Below are 17,974 nucleotides of genomic sequence, written 5' to 3'. Positions count from 1 at the left end.
TTAAATATATCATACTTAAAAATTAATAAGAGTAATAACTAAATCACATGTAGAATGTGACTGGCAATTCTGCAGAAGAGAACAATCTAGGCTTAGACAACATAATGTACCTTTAAAAAGAAATTGCTATCATGGGACCTAATGTTATAATCAATAAAAGATTGATCTTCATGTGAAAATACATTCTGTTCATTTTATGTTACCAATTCAAGGGTACCTATATTTCTGACACAAGCCAAAGGTGAAGATAACAAGGGTTGGATATTTGGATGTACATGGCTTACTAAGGAAAGCACTTTTGTGATTTAAAAAAAAATTCAAAACAAAAGGAAAATTGTTACATATGCTTGTGAGAGTCTCAAAACAATTTCGCTTTAAATAATACCTCTTGTTGAATTATTTATTACAAACTACTCAAAGCCAAGACCATAACTAAATAAATAATAAATATAAAGATATGACGTAGTTTCCAATATATTCAATTTATTTCACCTTTTGATGTCCAATTCATAGATATTTTAATTTTTGTAAATTCAAATTTAGAATAAAAGAATGCACATGCATTTTTGTATCATAAATTATTTTAACATTATAAAAAGGTCAATGTTGTCAGTCCATAAGTAAGCTAGCATAGGGTAGAAACTCAGTTGTATAAAAGTTGCTCCTAATAAATGAAATTTAACAATGTTTTGGTGGAAGCATGATTGTGTATGACACATTTTGGTCATCAAAAACTCTTTAATGCTATGTTAAGATTTATTTAATCATATACTTATAACACTGAGAAAAGGAAAATCTAAGATATCACACAGAACTTTATCATGCATGCCCACACTCAGAATTATGAAGGATTTGTTAATGTTTTGAAGATGGAATTTAGGTGTAACAGATTTTATTTTATTTTTTATATTGATCTTGTTTCACACCTGGCGACATCTAACGATCTTTATCGTCGGTCCACCTATTGTGGGACCACTAACCAAGCCGCGTCTACCAGCTTGTGGTCGCTACTCAGAACCTTTCGGCCAACGAAGGTCAACAGTTGCACGAGCAATGTGCCCCGCCTACTGCCACTTCAGATGAGCAGTTCTTCGAGCTTGGTTGGTAACCTTGGTTCTTTGCGAGAAATCGCAAAAAAAGCCATCGACAGAAACAAAACAAACATTGTGTAAAAAATATAAAACAAAATAAAAAGCTAGAAGAACAAAAATGTAAAATAATAGTATAAGATCAATGTTAAACAATGTTAAATAAAATTAAAATTATAAATGTAAAAAGGAGAAAAAAGGGAAGAATGTCAGACGAATAGAGCGAATGAGAAAGAAAGACGAAATGTAACATGAAAGATAGACAAGACTGAAAGATTATGTGAAGAACGATAGAAGAGAAAGACAATAAAAATTCTGTGAAAAAATTATATTAAAAGATTAAGTCCCTGTCCCACTCAAGATAGGGGTAGGAGAGGCCCCCAATAGCGGGGGTCACAAAAAAAAAAAAAAAACCTTGGTTCTTTTACGGATTTTATCATTTCAAGATCGATTTCGCAGCGAAACTTCGAGCTTAACTGTCATCATTAATCTTTAGGTGACCTTGAGCCTTTTAATAAAGCCCACTGAAAGCAACCAGGCCTAGAATTCGTAGGTTATCACCAACAACACACACTGGTCAAAGACCTTCCTCTTTAAGCACTACTGTATTTATATATTACATTACAATTATGTCGCATTAATTTATTGACTTCCCCATTATTTTCAACTTGTTATGTTAGCATGTAAGATTTCAGTAGTGGCAGGGTAATTATAATTTATACATCATTATAATATTTAAAGTTGATATGCACAGTAAATAAATTTATAGATAGTTAAAGTTAAAACCAAGTTGAACTAAAACTTGTATTCATATATTAAACAATGCTTTCACATTGCTTAATATACGATATCGGGACTAAACATTGTCTGGAGTGCTGTTATTTATGCAATTTTATACAATTTAAAAATATCAAATAATTTGTAAGCTTCGCAAAGAAAACCATTTTAATCAGACGTACGAAATATTAAATTTTTTTGTGAAATAACTGTTAAAAAATATCAATAAAACATTCTTAAGATTGTTAATAATCATAAATAAAATCAATAGCTCTAGTTATTGTTATTTTCCTCTATTTTGTCACCATTTGTTATCGGTAAACTAAATAGCTCGTAAGTTGTGAATTCGTACATTAAAATATTTGTTAAGATGGCAGACCCGATTGGTAGGAATAGAGTAATTATTTATTTCATCTAGTTGAAAACTGCGAGTACAATTACGGTATTAAGCATTGCCACGATACAAAGATGGCACCTTAATCGTAAAAAAATACACACCGGCAACATATCAAGTATTAGACGTAACAATTGTTAATGCCAAACAATGTGTAAAATAGTATAGTGCCTACTAAATGTACTGTCCCTTACGTCTAATGTGACTAAAATTACACTGCCCTACGCAACATAAATTGTGAAATAGCATCACCTACATAGACCTGATTAGAAACTCACACCGCATGATATTAATATAATTTATTAACTCATTAAAATTACGTGTTATAGATAACTTACATAAACTTTATTTTTTTAATAGTCCAGTTACACTTTTCTATAATATTAATTAATTTACGAATTTTTATTCACTTTATAACATTTTAAAATGAGTTCAAACTGCACAGTGATTTTATCTTTATAAATTTAATTTAGAAATTATAAAAATGTAATTTTATTGATTAATAAAATTTTAACAGCGTCCGAAATAACTAAAACAACGTGCGGAAAATAATAATTCACACAAAAAACGACAACCTCACACGCGCATGTTGCATGACTTACTGAGTATAAAAGTTTATAACATACATCACTATAGCATTATGAAAACTTAGACACGAGACTTACTAATAAAATTTAGAGATCTAAAAAAATTTAGAGTCAACAAATAATGTAGATGACAAATACATATACATTATTTTAACTTAAAAATAATTTCAACTGTTACTTACATTTTGTAAACAATGTGTAAGCAAGTATGTTACCGTTTGCAGGAAATGTGCAGCGGTGTCTATATTACTTAAAGAATATATTTTATTAATCTATAATTGTTATATTTACTAACAATTATATTTTAAATAAATGTAACATGATTAATATAGGGGTCCTAGTGTTGAGTTAAATCCAGTCTGGCCAAGCTAATCCAAATTGGCGTCGTATTCTAAAAAAAACATGATTAATATAATTAACGAAAGAGAAAGCGTTTAGTGAGTAAAATACAAGTAGGTATGTGTCCTAGAACTCAAGCTTTTTTTAATGTCTCTAACATTTTTACAATTTTGTTATGAATAATTCAGCTTAGAATGAATTACGTTAAATTTACTATAATGTTATTTTTTCGATAAAAGAGCAAACAATGATAGAAGAAGTGGAAATAATTTTCGAAGTTTTACTTTTTTAAAGTAATTTTTTTGTATTGCATCTATATTTAACAAAAATTAAAACAAAGAAAGTCGAATCGTTGTAAAAAAAACTCCAAAAATCTCTTATTTGAAAATACTTTTTAATAATTGTGCTGTGGCGCATAGCCACACATTAATTTACGATTTTTTTTATATATTTTTTTCGTCTGTGTATATCATGTGACAGCTGTCAGCGGTTGACGTAAGAAAATATAAACACATTGCAACGTGCTTTTAAATGTGCAAGTTTTAATATTTATGTTGCCGATAAAATGAACGAAAGCGACATAAAAGAATTCACCGAATTAGGTGTCAAACCCTGGCTCATAAAACAACTTCATACACTCGGTAAATAATATTTTTGTTGTATTAATTTTGTAAATCTTAGTCATCTTATAGGTTCTTTTTGTCGTATTACAAAAATTAACTTTTAATTATGATAATTAAACAAAGTAGTACGCTCACATATTTATATGTTATTTATACGTTGGCAGAAGACATATTCATGAAATGAATTTATATATGTACATTCATACAAAATGGTAAATTAATTGTGTGCACTCTGTTATATTTATTCTATTACTATGACAAGATTCTAAATTCCTACTTTTTTTTTCTCATTCATGTTTTGATTTTGAAATAAAATAGTATATGTTTGACACGTGCTTTAAATCACTACTATATCCAACTTCAATTGGCTGTATACATAAAACATTAACAATGTTGTTGGCAAGTGATATGTATGTATGTGTAGTTTCTGCATTAAATGTAAATTATATATAAAAATCAACATATAATTTAAATAACTTGTAAACCAAAGCTTCCATGCTATTTAGTTGTCCAAAAATTATTAAATTTCAGGTATAAAATCACCAACGCCTGTTCAAAAAGCTTGCATCCCAAAAATCTTAGCAGGAAATGACTGCATTGGAGCTGCTAAGACTGGTTCAGGCAAAACATTTTCATTTGCCCTGCCCATTTTGCAAAACCTAGCTGAAGACCCATATGGAATTTATGCATTGATATTAACACCTACTCATGAATTAGCTTATCAGGTAGTTTTGACTTTCTATCTTTATAAACAATTGCATCAATATTTTTACATGGTTTTACTCTTCAATTTTATAATAGTTTTATATCTTAATGGATAACATATGGCACTAAACTGTTCGAGTATATTACTTAGATGAAATAGCAATAATTTTCTAAGTGTTAATGCAATTCTAGGTGTCCCTATCAATTTTATACTGCCACTAGTTATTGGCTTGTTGCAATTAAATAGATAAAATATATTAATGTTAGTGAGAAGAGAGTCAGTAGATGTAGTGAGGGTAGCGCCCTGCCCCACCCCCTTGGTTAGATCAACAACATAGTAAAGGTCTTTGAAAGTCACTAGTTGCAGACAGTGCATGATAGGTTATTATGACGTTCTTTAGAAGAGACATATGCTTTGCAATGGGTGTTTATCAGCTGAAAAGAAGAAAAAGACGTAAAAAGGGTTTTCATTTTATTTAATGACAAAATGTGAAATAAATGAAAATAATTAAAAAAATACTGCTGCTTAGGCACACATACTCTAGCATTGTAGTATCAACAAGTTTTCATATGATTTCAAATGGTATTTAAAAAAAAAATATATATGTATATAGTTATACAGATATATATATATATATTACATATATATATATATTACATATATATATATATATATTATATATATATATATATAACTATATTTTGTTGTAGAAAGAAAAAACTAATACATAGCTACTTTCGCTATGTAGCAGTAGTCGTGCAATGGAGTGCACCTCCCGCCAGCCATAAACGCCATAAATGCGCGTGCGGCAAACAATGCGAATTACCCAACTACCACCATTAGTTCACTCAACATGTGTTGCACCCGTCTACGGGCATCCTCCGGAATAATGTTACACCGTTTAGTGCCAAACACCGAGTGAACAAGTATAAAGTGACACTCACTCATTCAAAACATTTGTCATCACTCGCCTTTTTCTTACCTATTATAACCTTACAATGGAAAATTGATCCAGTCAGCAAAGTTTTAAGACAATATTTTTCCAGATAGCAGACCAGTTTAGTATTCTTGGAAAACCATTGAACCTCAGAGTATGCATTGTGACGGGGGGATCAGATCAAATGGAGGAGTCACTTAAATTGGCCAAGAGACCTCATATTGTTGTAGCGATGCCTGGTCGATTGGCCGACCATATTACTGGATGTGATACATTTAGTTTAAAGAAGATCAAATACTTGGTATTGGATGAAGCTGACAGGTGAGCTTATTAACTTGGACATAAGTTAGCTTTTGCTATTTTCATCACATAGAATGATGACAATATCTAATACCATCATTGCACTGTCATTCAGTTCCAGTGTTGCTTGTTAAGGTTGACTTATTTAAGCTAAGTTATTTAATACTAGCATAGCTTAAGCTTTTTGCAATTATGCTCTTATCCAATGAATATGTTACCTATGGTTAAATATTCTTATTATTTTGTATCTGTATAGTTGTTTAAGATATAATTCAAAAGGAGGTGATAAAACACTATATTTATCTGACGGTAAGGAATATTGCTGTGTCAGTATGACGTTTAATCACGTCGGCCACAAAACCGTTCATGTACCCAAGTGTCGACTATAGTTGTCAACTAAGAAATTTTAACCAATCTCTGCAATTACAGTTTATTATAACATTAAATGAACGTAATGAGTGTCTGTATCAGCTTTTAAAACACTCTCATCATAAGTTTGTTAAAGAGCAAGTTGAGCTCGGTGTCACAGCAGGTAAGAGCCAGCTGTGGGCATTCACCTGTGGTCATCTATAGTAGATATTCATGGTGTAGTGGTGAAACTTACATTTTTGATGCAATATGCTGTTCATTAGACGTGATTTATGTTTTAGTTATGTTCTAACTAAAATTTTGACTACACTTCACATTTAAGAATATTCAAACCAGTTTTAAGAATGTTGCATTTTTTAAAAAAAAAACATATGTTTTTCTTTCTATATATCTGCGATAGATTATAACTATGTTTCTTAAGGAGTTTTGTGTAATAAAGATAGTTAGGACGCATATCAAAATGTTAAGCAACTAAATCCAAAATAAAGATTACATTTTGTACTGGAGAGAAATTTTCACTCCAATAGTTGGATTCAGGATTTGTTGAGGGTTGCATTAGATAGGACCCAATGCCATTGGCACATTAAATAACTGGACATACTAAGATTTAAATAAAAACATCTGTAACACATAAACCTAAAAAAGTAATTCAGAATAAATATGCTAATACTATATAAAAACTAGCTGATCCCGCAAATGTTGTTTTGCAAAAAAATATTTTTAATTTTCAATTTAAAAATAAGGGTTGATCGTAGAGGGGTGAAAATTTAGGGTTGTATGTATTTTTATTTGAACACCGTGACACGAGAATTTTATATATTAGATAAAATTTTATGTTTAAACAAGTAATATCATATTGTTTCTTAAACAATTTCAGACTATTCAGTGAGTCATTCAAAGATGACCTCGAAACTATATTCGGTGTGTTGCCAGAAAAAAGACAAAATTTATTGTTCTCTGCAACTATAACTGAAGATGTGAAAAATTCATCTTTGCTTCCTTTAAATCAAGATGTAAGTGCTATAAATTTCTAACCTTTTTACAGAAGCTACTAATCTAGTTAATTGAAATTGTAGTTATTGTAACTGTTACGGATGGCTAGTGTAGCGTTGAGCAAGTATATGCTGAACCCAACCCCGTATCCCCTTAAAAGATTCGTCCAAATAACCAAATGGCCATCTCTCCTACCAGCTACCAGCATCGAGTAGATAAAAGTAGGGATTTGTATAACATTTCAATTCATACTCAATCTCTTGTATTGTACCTTGTAACATAGTATAGTTTATTTTGTATTTAAATTTGAGTTAATAAAAAAGTTTCTTTGTTGTATTGTCCCGCAAGTTTCTTTTGGGAGATAACCTCACAATCCACTAAATAATAAGAATAATAAAATAACTTCTTAATACCTAACAAATTTGCCGTAGTTTATGTATTTGAACACAATTAAATTATACACCATTAAATTTGAATTAAATCCAATTACATTTATTTATTTTAGTCTTTATTTACTGGTATGAATTATTTTTGGGGAGAAGCCTCCTCCAACCTGTGCCAAGCCTGCCCAAGTCCTGGGCCTTTTTCATTCAATCGGGACCTGGACTGGACCAGTGCAGACACATAGTCGGCTTCAATACTTCTTCATTGCTTCTTGGTTCTTGTGAATTATTCAAGGGATTTATATTTTCTTCCTGTAAGGTGTCTAGTGAATTTTTTTACAAATCCCTGTAAAATTCTGCGGCCATTTCCAGGATATGATTTCTAAATTTGGTTTCTTTTTCGTTTCGTTTCTAATGTTTTTGAATTCATTCCTTATGTGAACTTAATTCTTTGTTTGCTCTTTTAGCACTTCTGTATCTTATCAAGTTCCCTTCTGTTACGCTTTTCAACCTTTGTCTTATTTTTGGTTTTTATAGGCTCTGTTTGTCTTTGTATCAAGTTAATTGTTGCTTCGCTTAAAATTCTACAATCTACTAAATAGCAAAGTGAAAGCATATTTGTGTAATACAGTCAGAGGCTTAATTAGTAACTGTGTATTGTATTACAATTCATTCTCATGCGATGTCTCTGGTTCCTTTCCAGAAACTCGCAACGTGGTCAGAGATAGACACGCAGCTAACTGTGTCGACCCTGGATCAACGCTACGTGGTGTGCCCGGCATACGCACGTGATGTGTACCTGGTTCAGACGCTGAGGAAGTACAGGGAGACGAAGCCGAGCGCCCACGTCATAGTGTTCACCGACACCAAGAAGTAAGTGATGAAGGATTTTAATGGTTGGTATTTAAGAATGTTAGTAAGTTAGTTTTCCGAAATACTGTATGTGAGTTACATAACATGATCACTGGTCAAAATTATCATCATTATTTTAGCGTCCACTACTAGAGAACTCCAATATGTGCTGCATCCAGGGTAAGACCATCTTGTGGGTCGGCGGTACCTACTATAGAACCTAAAGGCTCCAGTGGTCATCTCTTTTGTTGGCTATGTAGCCTACCTACTGCCACTTCTACTCCTGATTCCTTTAAACTTTGGTTATAATTGAAAACACATGTAAATAATCATACTGTATATATTGACAAGAAAATTATAAACAAATAAATACAATGAATTGTTGCCACCTTCTGAGTAACCGATTTTATTAATTTTCTTTAAGAGACTTTAGAGAATTGTCTCAGATTTACTTGAGCCAACATGTGATCTGGATTGCCAAGGTTAGGAAAATAGTTATCTATATTCGAGGGTTTTTGTAACTAGGGAGTGCCAAGTGCTGTCGATGATGCTGAACGCGATTGGAATGGACAATGTTTGCCTGCACGGCTTCATGCGGCAGCGCGAGCGGGCGGCTGCACTGGCCCAGTTCCGAAGTAACCTCAAGTGCACATTGCTGGCAACAGACGTGGCGGCGCGAGGCCTGGACGTGCCCTCTGTACACCTCGTGGTAAACCACAAGCTTCCTCTCCAGCCCAACGAGTACATACACAGGTCAGTACCCACCTGCATCCACTAGGAACACCCCAAGACTACTACCTGGTGGTTACTACTAATATATTGTCTTATAGCTCGAATAGTTGCTCGTCCAGTGAACTGGTGGAGACCTTACCTCATTAAGAACACTCAAGCACTATTTAACACCATCATATGTAAAGATACCCGCCGCGATAGCAGAGGAATTGCAGTTGTGATTAAATAGGAAGATCATCATCTTTACCGCCGTAGAACTCCCACTACTGGACATGGCCAGAGCCCGTCGTGTACATACGCATGTCAGTCTTTACAGTAGTAATTTACAGTAGTAATTATATAGAAAAAAATTTCAACTTTACCGGCTTAGAACTCCTTCTGCTGGACATGGCCAGAGCCCAACGTGTACTTACACAGGTCTGGTGAACACCCACTCCCCCCACTAACTTACGTCATAATGGGTAAACATCGTTACCGTGTGATAGCAGGGGGATTTACAATTGTGATTAAGCAGAAAAAAATCATCACCTTTACCGCTGTAGAACTCCCACTGCTGCACATGCCCAACGACTTCATGCATAGGTCTATCCCTACTTTACCCAAATTCCAGTACTACTCAACATTATCATGGGTAAAGATCCCTGCCATGTGATGCCAGGTGATTTACAATTGTGATTAAAATGAATAACATCATACTAATATAATATCATCATACCACCGCGAAGTGTGGCGGTTATGGTTTGTCTCACCATAGACATCTGGGTAGAAGGAGAGGCTATGCCCTCCTGTGGGATATTATAATCTGTACTGTTAAGTACACATAACAGGTGATAGAAGTAAATATCTATAGTTATCAAAGTGATTTCATTGTATTAAGGTCAAAGTATTTCCTTGTTGGTACAGAGTGGGCCGCACAGCGCGAGCTGGTCGTACCGGCATGGCGATATCCCTCGTCACCCCGTACGATCTTCTGCGCCTTGGAGAAATAGAAGACAAGATCCAAACCAAGCTCAGCGAGTACAAAATAGACGGTTAGTACAAACCCTGGTGTTCAAATCCTTTGTAATTCTTACAACAGTTTCTTGTTTCATCACTAATTCAGATGTATAGTACTTGGCGATAAATATTCTACATCGACGTTTGGAAAGAGACAATCGGCTAATTTCGGCTTCGTAGAGCACTATCTCTGTCCGACACTACCTATGTAACGATTTGTCAGTCGTTGTATTTCATGCGACAGAGATGCAATATTTAGCGCCGGGTACTGCAGGACATCCACAGCTGCAGCCATGATGTCGTTGCTGTAGAAGTTTTGGGTCTTGTGATATGAAAGCGCGACATGTAGTTTTAGCAATCCTCTTTTGGTGTTAATCTGACACTGCATAAAGAATTCTGAAGAGCCTGAGACAGGTGGAAGGTCTGGGCTATAAGGCAGAAGTATTTTCACCACCCTGTCTTGTATTTTTCTTATGAAGACTTTTTTTCAGAACACATTGATATATATCTGACTTTTAGTTATTTTGCCAACGGAGAAAGAAGGAAGACGTTCACGGGTGATTTCTTTCTTCCACGCACAAAACTCGTATATGATCTTTAGTTATTTTACTGATTATACTGTCCGTACATACTTTGTACGTTCTTTTTAGTTACCGGGGGGAGGGTACCTGAATATACACAAGACACCCTGCCCTTGGGGGGAAGGACAAGTTTATGATGGATTCCTGACTACTAAAATCCCCTCGATGGTCGTCTTCCATATCTTTTGAGGGGCCGGAACTCCTACGAAACTCGCAGGTGCTTAGTACTGTGCCAAGACATGTACCGAGGGAAAGCTAGACCACCACGGCTTTCTAGCTATATGAGACTACTTCGTGTTGTTTCTCTTATCTAGTTTTCTTTTAGTGACCGATGAAGGCCCCACCTTCAAAGCCCTCGGACCTGACGCAAATTTAGTTTCTTCTTATAACAGACAGGGTATCAAGACAAGTACTGAGAGGAAATTGGACCAACCTGGCATCCTAGCATCACAAGGCTACTTTGTGTTGTTGCTCTTATCTAGTTTTCTTTTAGTGACCGATGAAAGCCCACCTTCAGTATTCTTGGACCTGACGTAAATTTAGTTTCATCTTATAACAAGGTATTCCATAGGCCTGTTGGCCATAGAGGGGGATAAAGGGTTGTACCAATCATCACGTTTTACAGACGACGAGGCGGTGAAGGTGTTCACCACGGTGAGCGTGACGCGGCGCGAGCAGGAGGCGCAGCTGGACAACGAGGAGTTCGAGCAGCGCAAACGGAACTACCGACACAAGCGCTGGATCATGGCCGGCGTCGATCCTGAGCTCATGGAAGAAGGGTACGCAGCTTCTTATACCTAAACCATTATTATATCTACACGATGCGACTTATAATACGTCTAATAAGAGGTCTATGTTTGGAGTTTCACTACGAGAAATTAGAAATAAAGAGACCCTCAGAAGGCAGCTCGAAGAGTTGCTCGTCTAGCATTGGGCGGGGCATATGTCACTTGCAACCGAAGGCTGTTGTGTCCGAAAGGTTCTAATGAGTCCATGTGCCGGTGCCATGGGCGCGCCGTGGGTCCACTAGCTAGAACCAGAACAAAAGAGCAGTCGCCATGGTGGTTTTTGAGATAGGTTTATGGTTTGCAGTAGGCGTCTATCGGCTGTCATAATAATGATGGTGTGAGAAATAACTTTTTTTTAATTCAACTTAGAGATATACCTTCGCAAATCCACCCTTGCGGAATAGATTGTGTCAGCCTTGAATTGACTAAAACCCTTATGATAATTTAATGGAATCAGGCGTTACTTCGCGAAAGTCCATCCTAAGTAAGAAAAGGACCAATATTTAGCCACCTCCGCACATGCAGCGGTAGTCGTGCAACGAAATGCACCGCCCGCCAGCCCGCTGATAAATGCGTATGCGGCAAACAATGCGAATCACACAACCGCCGGTCCTTTTCTTACATTATGATAATGTCATTATATGCAGAGGCTCCAGGAACATTAACGACTTTCGTAACCACAGCAGTATATTTTGACGTTCAAATCGAAGATTTATAGCTAGGACGTAAAAACAATAGAGTTACGGGATATTGTCTTCTGTTTTTGATTAGTGAAACTAAGATAGTTCACATTGACTTGTATAATGTTATACATTGGTTACATATATTCACAATAAAATCGCACAGATATTTACAATGGGTCGCTCTCTTCGTATAGTGCGTCCAATATAAAGTGGCCGAAAAAGTCGTCACAGATTTATTTATATATGGAAAATCTGTCTTAGTATCGACTCTATTAGCCTGAGTCATAATCCCAATACGCTAGCTTTTTGATTGCTTGATTGATTGCAATGTGGTTAAAATGTTGAAGAGATACTACGTGCTGTGATAACCCATCTGATTATATATTTGCGACTGATTGCCGCCGATATAAATTATATATTTATTGCACAAGAAAAAGGTTTACGTGTTATTTATAACCTTAAAGTTAGATATTATAAAATATATGTGTTAAACAAATTGTTATTTTAACGGTTTCTCCACGATTTATGTAAAACATATTATGTATGCCTTATAATTTGAAATCATATATAACAAATAGTGACAGACATGGTAAATACGAAAAATGAAAATAAACTCATGATGCCTACATTTTGTTTTCAAATCTATAACAAATCCTTCATGGGCCCAAGTAAACCCATATATTAAAAAGTTCCACAAGACTTCTCAGACCTCCAATTTCCTAGTTTTAAATATAAAATTAAAAGTATAAATTAAAAACGATGTTATTATAGTGTTCAATAGTCATTAGTTGATCGAAATGTATGGAACTTAGTAGGTTGGTTCATTTACATGGACGATATGATGTACACCTAAAAAATTATTAAATTTCATATAAAAGATCAACTGTTGAGTTTTTGATCGGTTTTTCTGAACAGATCAACGTTTGAAGCCGGTGGTAACTTACTACATATAATTTTAAAATAATTGACGATTCAAAATCGCGTGTAAATGCCTACTTGAATAAAGATATTTTGAATTGAATTGCAGATTCTGTGTTTGGCACTAATCGGTGTAACATAACTCCTGAAAGATGCCCCGTGGAGGGGTGACACATGTGTTGAGTGATTTAGCGGTGGCAGTTGTGTAATTAGCATTGTTTGCTGCATACGCATTTATCAGCGGGCTGGCGGGCGGTGCACTTTGTTGCCCGACTACCACTGCATGTGTGAAAGTGGCTAAATATTGGTCCTTTTCTTACTTAAATTTCAGATATCATAAAAAGTAGCATTGAAGGGACTATTTGAAAAAATTATGTTGTCTTAGTCGGTAGACGCGGCATGTATAGACCCCCCCCCCCCATTGAGTAGACCGACGACAGAGTGGTCATCGTGGCGATCCTTGGTGGAGTAGGCCTTTGTCGTACAGTTTGCTTCTATCAGCTAAGAATAATAATAAGAAGAATGTCAACTAATTGACTGATCTTATTTAACAGGTTAGAAGAAATGCGCCGAAAACGAGCGAAGTTAGCTAAAAAAACAAAACTAGAAAAAATAAAACAGATCCAAGAACAGATGAAGGGCAAGAAAGACGATGCAACTGATCACAGCCGGCTGCAATCTGGAGAGAGCGAAGACATCGATGCCTCCATCAGAGATGGCCTGAAGAAAGTCAACAAGACTATTATGAAGAAAGACGAAAGATTTAAGAATGTCATCGGAAAGATTACAAAGATAAAGCGTAAAGCGGATAACATGAAGCAGAAGAGTGTAGAAGAGAATGAGATTAAAAAGAAAAAGAAGAAAAAAATTATTAGCAATAAATGATTAAACTCCAATGTTTTATTTATGAATGTTTTTCTAACACTTTTCAGTTGTAATTGGACAACAATAATAAAAAAATAGAAAACAACTAAAATCAAAAATAAAAGAAATATTAGCTGATAGACGCCTACTGCAAGGCATAATAATAATGAAGCTTTGTTTCATGTAAATCACTAAAATTAGTAATTTTAAATAATAGTTTTGTAATAAGTTTGTATGGACCCCCTCAGTGTAAAAGCTTCCTTCAAAGCTTTCCATTCTTCTCTACCTTTAGCAACTTGGAGCAATCTGCCGTAGCCACGATCTCGTCTGCCCATCTGTTATCAGGTCTGACTCTCGCTCTGGTACCTCGTCGTCCCGTCAGTTTTACACTGCAAGGCATACTCCTTTAAGATCACCACGATGACCTCTCACGCCCTGCCCGCATTCAACGTGTTCTCATGACCTAACCACTGGCCACTGACCACCTTGGATATACACTGTTACTTTATAAGCTCTTACCGATCCGATTCTAAATCGCGTTTACATAATTTAGCTCGATGGCTCCATTAGGAAACTCTGCTAGGAATGTTACATCACATGCAATATTACCGAATTGGCGGGAAAAACCTTTTCAATTGTAAAACCGGTTCTTCTACGGACTTCTGTAGTCGTAACGAAAAAATTAGATACGAGAAATTTAACAGCTTTGCTTCAGCCTTAGAACGCTCAGTCTAAATAGATATCTAATAGTGTACTGGTTACATAAACACTAGTGAGGAACACAAAAAAAAATGTAAAATGACTAACAAAATATGTACTTGCCTGTACAAAGTAACTAAAAAAAAATCTTACATTAAATATTTATGTTTGTAAAATACTGCGCGTTACTGTTATTTTGTTTTTTATTTATTATAAAAAAATAATATTAAACGTTATTGGAGTGAAGAAAACCATAGAATATCCGGTCCCATTACTCAGGTCTAAAACTGTGGGTAATTGTAAATAGCCAAATAATAATGAAATAACTCAAAAATTACGACTGTGCAAGTTCGAGACAACTGTACAAAATGTAGAGGACAAATTCTAAAAAGATATTAGCTGAGCAAAAGTAACCGACCAAGTCTAGCTTCGGCCCTTTCGAGCGCCATTATGTCGGAAAGATAAGAGTTATATCAAGTAATGACAACTCAAGCCATGATATGCTTGAGAGCTAACTTAAACTTAATCCCTTAGTCACACTATCACATCCACTGAAGCTATCTAAGTACTCGGCAGCCTCTCAGTTCTCTAGCATCACTGTCTTAAAAAAGGAGTTAGGTTAGATACCCCTTGCTACCTCGAAACTGCAGTAAGATTGGTCCTAAAAAAGTAACAAACACTGACCACAGATTTTTAATAATCAATGTCGCTAATAGTAGCCTGTGAGGTATTAACAGTGAGGTGGTGGTTGTTTGTAAAGACCCTTCTTACCATAAAATGTAATCCGATGTAAGGAAAACACTTGCCGGAAGGTTAAAACGTATAATATTATATCACAGAATAAGAAATCTCAATCTGAGTTACAATTATTTCCGTTGTTGTACAGCGGTTGAAGCGACACGTCTGCTCGGTAGCGCGTCAGAGAGAGCGAGATGTAAGAGTGTAAAAGGGGCATAGAATAACAGATGCGTTCTTAGATAATAAATTTGGGTGCGTTCTAAAAAACGCCACACCAGTAGTGACAATTAAAATAAAACAATTTCAAAGTTATAATTTATTTATATAATGTAAAATTACAAATAAATACAACGTTACAATAACTGTTCGATAAAGCAGAACTTCGTTTCGATGGCAAATGATTTTGGCACTAAATCAGCGAACAAAGCATGTTCCGGCACCGGGGTATTACGTGAGAAAATAATTCAACCGTAATAAAAAAAACTTACACTTTTTGTACCGAAACATAACTTATTTGGTAAATAATAATGTTAAATCATTATAATCAATTTTAATGGAATAATTTATTATTATAGAATAGTGGTTCTCCAAGTGATACAGACTTCTAAGGGTTCCGTTAATATAAAAAAATGGTTTCTCGCAATGGTATCAGAGTTCCATAAGTTGAATCTTTCTTGAATCGATGCCCTTTTGTAAGACTACCCACGTCAGTTTCGTGGCTATTGACCACTACCGCCATCTTACAGCGCTATTCAAAGTTACATGTATATATAATGACATAGATTCAAGAAGTGGTCGCTTACGATGGACCTCATAAGACTCGTGGTCACCCAGAATGCAGTATAAATTTATTATTATTAAAATACAAATAAATAACCATAAATAATATATAAAATCACATTCAGTTTTATTAATTGTATATTTAATATTTCAAACAAAGATTTTTACTAATATTATGGGGCCTGTGTTCGAAGAGAAAAAAAAGTTGAGAACCACTGGTTTAAATATATATAGTGTACACAAAAGTGATGTAAGCTAAAAATTTAACATTGTGCATTGTATGTAACATTGTTATATATGCAATATATTATTTATTTCATTCGTATCACGCTAATATTGATTAACTTAAGACGTTTCTGAATTGTTTTTTATTTTTTATTATTAAATAATTATAAATAATTTCGAATCGATATAATTCTTAATTAATGTATCTTTCATTATTACTTTACGACATTTTATAATAATAATTATAAATTATATTTGCATTGTATTTATATGTTAATTTCAATTTTTCATATTTATCTTTTTTAATCTGCTTCCTTATTATTTATATCCATAAATAATTTTATCGCTGTATCCCTTATTTTTTTTTTGTTTTACGTTATGAATATATTTTATTCAAATTCGCGACAAAATATAATTATAACCTAGTACGAAAGCCTTTTCTTGGTAGGTCGTGAACATTTGCATTTAGAGAGACATTTAATCAGTTTTAATCATACCGGAACTGCTGTACCGCCGATGACCGTACCGGTACAGCGGTTCCGATTGGCTATTTATTACTTACATTAACATTAATTATTTAGAAACAGTGTCCAGTGCATTGAAAGTTGAAGCTATTTCGTGTGCATACTATAATTACAGTAATGTATGTATATTTGGCGAGATATCTTGTAAAAAAGCAAAGTTTTTGGCTATTTCGTCTCATGTCCCTGAAGAAACAAATTTTAAATTATTTTTTAAACCTACCTAACCTTCAAGACTCAATGACATTTGCGATATAACCCTTAAATGTCTTTTTTATAACAAATTCATTAACCATAGATAATAAATGTGTACAATTACGGATTGTTTTATTTATTTTTACATCATCTATGAATAATTTTCTATTATGACCAATTTCTATTTGAAATTATAATATTCAAGCATTTAAGATTTAAATCTTTAATATCTACTCACTTCAGTAAGTCTATGTAATGAAATATACAAACAATAAAATTTCATATTTCAACTTTCTCTCTGAGGTATGAAAATTAGCATCCATTACCCATGCAATTATATTTGAATTCATTAACAAAAATTGTTTCTTTATTTCGAAGGTATGACTTGCATCTTTCTACACTGAATAGTTATAACTCAGGGATGAGCAACCCGCGGCCCGCATGCGGCCTTCGAGGCAAGTAAATTTTAATTTATTTTTGTATTTAAAAAAAAAGCTAGAATCAAGGCTTTAAAGATAATAAGTGTCGTAATTAGTTGTAAATCGGTTGATTACGAACATAAATTACGTTTAGAACATGGTTTGAACCTTGAATATATAATTTCTTTTTTCATGGCCCACTGTTTTTGAAACTGCGGCACTCCGACCAAAAAAGGTTGCTCACCCCTGTTATAACTAATGTCTGTAGTAACATTGGTAATAAATGCCAGTGTTGAATACCGCGGTAATAGATGACTGTACCTTCATGCAGTGTGAAATGTATATAAGACGCCAAGCGAAAAGCAATAATTGAATATAATAATTTCAAAGCACGTGTTTATAGACTATTTTGTGTATATTCAGTATTCCCCCTTATAACACGGTATATTAGCTCTCTCTGGGTTGTACATTCATTCTCGAATAAAGC

At 34.3% G+C, this 17,974-nt stretch overlaps 2 protein-coding genes across 2 annotated transcripts in view; one reads left to right on the top strand and one right to left on the bottom strand.

The window, feature by feature from the left end:
* Window positions 1-2,828, bottom strand: part of LOC137923709 (transmembrane protein 53-like) — a 33,722-nt gene extending 30,894 nt beyond the window's left edge. Inside the window, exon 1 of the mRNA XM_068766955.1 lies at window positions 2,598-2,828. The gene's annotated coding sequence lies outside the window, so the exon portion shown is untranslated. The remainder of the gene's footprint in view (window positions 1-2,597) is intronic.
* An 851-nt stretch (window positions 2,829-3,679) lies between these two features.
* Dbp45A (putative ATP-dependent RNA helicase Dbp45A) lies at window positions 3,680-13,931 on the top strand. Its single transcript, XM_068766803.1, has 9 exons — window positions 3,680-3,826; window positions 4,340-4,533; window positions 5,561-5,772; window positions 6,998-7,133; window positions 8,200-8,369; window positions 8,874-9,101; window positions 9,984-10,111; window positions 11,283-11,436; window positions 13,601-13,931. The coding sequence occupies exons 1-9, from the start codon at window positions 3,751-3,753 to the stop codon at window positions 13,929-13,931; spliced, it is 1,629 nt and encodes a 542-aa protein (XP_068622904.1). The 5' UTR covers window positions 3,680-3,750.
* The last annotated feature ends 4,043 nt before the right edge of the window (window positions 13,932-17,974 follow it).

This window comes from Battus philenor, unplaced genomic scaffold (assembly GCF_028537555.1).
Source record: "Battus philenor isolate CCGP_79_NKW_IND1 unplaced genomic scaffold, ilBatPhil1.0.hap1 SCAF_22, whole genome shotgun sequence".
Lineage (NCBI taxonomy): Eukaryota > Metazoa > Arthropoda > Insecta > Lepidoptera > Papilionidae > Battus > Battus philenor.
Note: the sequence above shows the minus strand (reverse complement) of the source record. Positions and strands in the feature narration are given on the sequence as shown.